Source organism: Salvelinus fontinalis, chromosome 33, assembly GCF_029448725.1.
Source record: "Salvelinus fontinalis isolate EN_2023a chromosome 33, ASM2944872v1, whole genome shotgun sequence".
Classification (NCBI taxonomy): Eukaryota; Metazoa; Chordata; class Actinopteri; order Salmoniformes; family Salmonidae; genus Salvelinus; species Salvelinus fontinalis.
Genome location: NC_074697.1, coordinates 11336276 through 11338775, shown reverse-complemented (window position 1 = coordinate 11338775; position 2500 = coordinate 11336276). Strand labels below are relative to the sequence as shown.

Here is a 2500-nt window from a genome sequence, read left to right as displayed (position 1 = left end):
ATTGCTTCAAAGGGACTCATGTATTCTAATGAAAAAGGGGGAAGTGTAATGAACTGAACAAGATGAGACAGAAGCCCCGTTTATACCTGGTTCTAACATGCGTCTGTTGTCCTGATCATGTCCACATTCTGTTTGTGCCCACATTTGTCGACAGGTGTAGACAATCAAAAGATGCATTGTTATCTGATTGTGATTAGATATCCCTGACCACCTCTGGAGGTAGTTGAAAATGCATCATGCACGGACATCCTTGAAGTGTAAACAGATCTGGACTGGGAAAGTGTATACATTTTGGCAAACGTCACGGTTGTCCCATCCTCTCAAAAAACAACCCCACTGGCCAGTTGAATTAAGATCATGGTCTTCATCAGAAATCAAGAGTCTAGTGGCACAGTGACATAGATGCCACTGTCTCATACCGCAGGAAAATAAAGATATTTATGAAGAGATAGTTTCCCGAATAGCGAAAAAGTATTTCCCTGTTCCAATGTACTTTTAGATCAAGGTATAATGTGGAGACACATTTTATTACCATGTGTAGACGCAACGAATCTTGGATCATCCTGATCAGATGACGACAACCACATGTTAATGCAAGGTGTAACCACGGCTAGAGAGGAGAGGTGTGGGAGGAGACCAGAAGAGAGGGTGTTTGAAGTTCAAAAAGCAGACAGTGTTTCATAGTATTAGATACAGGTTGTTCTAATTGGTCTCTTTCTTTCTCCCTCCCTCCCTCCCTCCCTCCCTCCCTCCCTCCCTCCCTCCCTCCCTCCCTCCCTCCCTCCCTCCCTTCATCTTCCCCTTCCTTCTGTAATGCCCTCCCTCCCTCCATCCCTCCCTCCCTCCCTCTTCCCCTCCATCTTTCCTTCCGTACTTCCCTCCCTCCCTCCATCTCTCCCCCTCCATCTCTCCCCTCCCTCCCTCCAACCCTTCATCTTCCCCTTCCTTCCGTAATGCCCTCCCTCCCTCCATCTCTCCCCCTCCCTCCCTCCTTTCATTTTCCCCTTCCTTCTGTAATTCCCTCCCTCCCTCCATCTCTCCCCCTCCCTCCATCTCCCCCTCCCTCCCTCCTTTCATCTTCCCCTTCCTTCCGTAATTCCCTCCCTCCCTCCATCCCTCTCCCTACATCTTCCCATCCTCTATTTTTCTGTCTTTCTCCTCTCTGGTTCTCTCCCAGAGCGGGAGTCATTGCGACAGCAGTATGCCCAGGACACTAAGATGGGCTTTGTGATCAATGCCATCTACTCCATGGCCTATGGGCTCCATAACATGCAGCGCTCACTGTGCCCGGGCTACCAGGTGGGTGCTATTGGACTGGAATAAACACAACCTACTGTCACTATTATTGTTGATTATAGGATGGTGAGGATGATGAGGATGGTGAGGATGGTGAGGATGATGAGGATGGTGAGGATGATGAGGATGGTGAGGATGATGATGATGATGATAGTGATAATGGTGATGATGATGATGATGATGCTTGTGATCCAGGGGCTGTGTGACGCAATGCGACCAATAGATGGCGCTACACTGCTGGACTTCCTGATGAAGACCAACTTCACAGGCGTGTCTGGAGAGGGCATCCTGTTTGACGAGAACGGAGACTCACCTGGCCGGTACGTGTATGTGTGTGTGTGTGTGTGTCTAAATAGGACATTGTGAATAACAAGAGCAGTGAGTCCCTGGCTGTGATGATCTCATCCCATATACACTACATGACCAAATGTATGTGCAATTCGAACATCTCATTACAAAATCATGGGCATTAATATGAAGTTGGTCCCCCCTTTGCTGCTATAACAGCCTCCACTCTTCTGGGAAGGCTTACCACTAGATGTTGGAACATTGCTGTGGGGACTTGCTTCCATTCAGCCACAGGAGTATTAGTGAGGTTGGGCACTGATGTTGGGCGATTAGGCCTGGCTGGCAGTCGGTGTTCCAATTCATCCCAAAGCTGTTCGATGGGGTTGAGGTCAGGGCTCTATGCAGGCTAGTCAAGTTCTTCCACACCGATCTCGACAAACCATTTCTGTATGGCTATTGCTTTGTGCATGGGGGCATTGTCATGCTGAAACAGGAAAGGGCCTTCCCCAAACTGTTGCCACAAGTTTGGAAGCACAGAATCATCTAGAATGTCATTGTATGCTGTAGTGTTAAGATTTCCCTTCACTGGAACTAAGGGGCCCGAACCATGAAAAACAGCCCCAGACCATTATGCCTCCTCCACCAGACTTTACAGTTGGCACTATGCATTGGAGCAGGTAGTGTTCTCTTGGCATCCGCCAAACCCAGATTTGTCCGTCGGACTGTCAGATGGTAAAGCGTTATTCATCACTCCAGAGAACGCGTTTCCACTGCTCCAGAGTCCAATGGCGGAGAGCTTTACACCCCTCCAGCCAATGCTTGGCATTGAGCATTGTGATTTTAGGCTTGTGTGTTGCTGCTCGGCCATGGAAACCCATTTCATGAAGCCCCCGATGAACAGTTATTGTGCTGACGT

General features: G+C 48.7%; 1 protein-coding gene across 1 annotated transcript in view; it reads left to right on the top strand.

Annotated features, from left to right (window-relative positions):
* The window catches only part of LOC129831708 (metabotropic glutamate receptor 5-like), a 34631-nt gene that overhangs the window by 1750 nt on the left and 30381 nt on the right, over positions 1–2500 (top strand). The window contains exons 2-3 of the mRNA XM_055895090.1: positions 1178–1299; positions 1492–1616. Of these exons, the coding sequence (XP_055751065.1) occupies positions 1178–1299; positions 1492–1616 (247 nt within the window). The remainder of the gene's footprint in view (positions 1–1177; positions 1300–1491; positions 1617–2500) is intronic.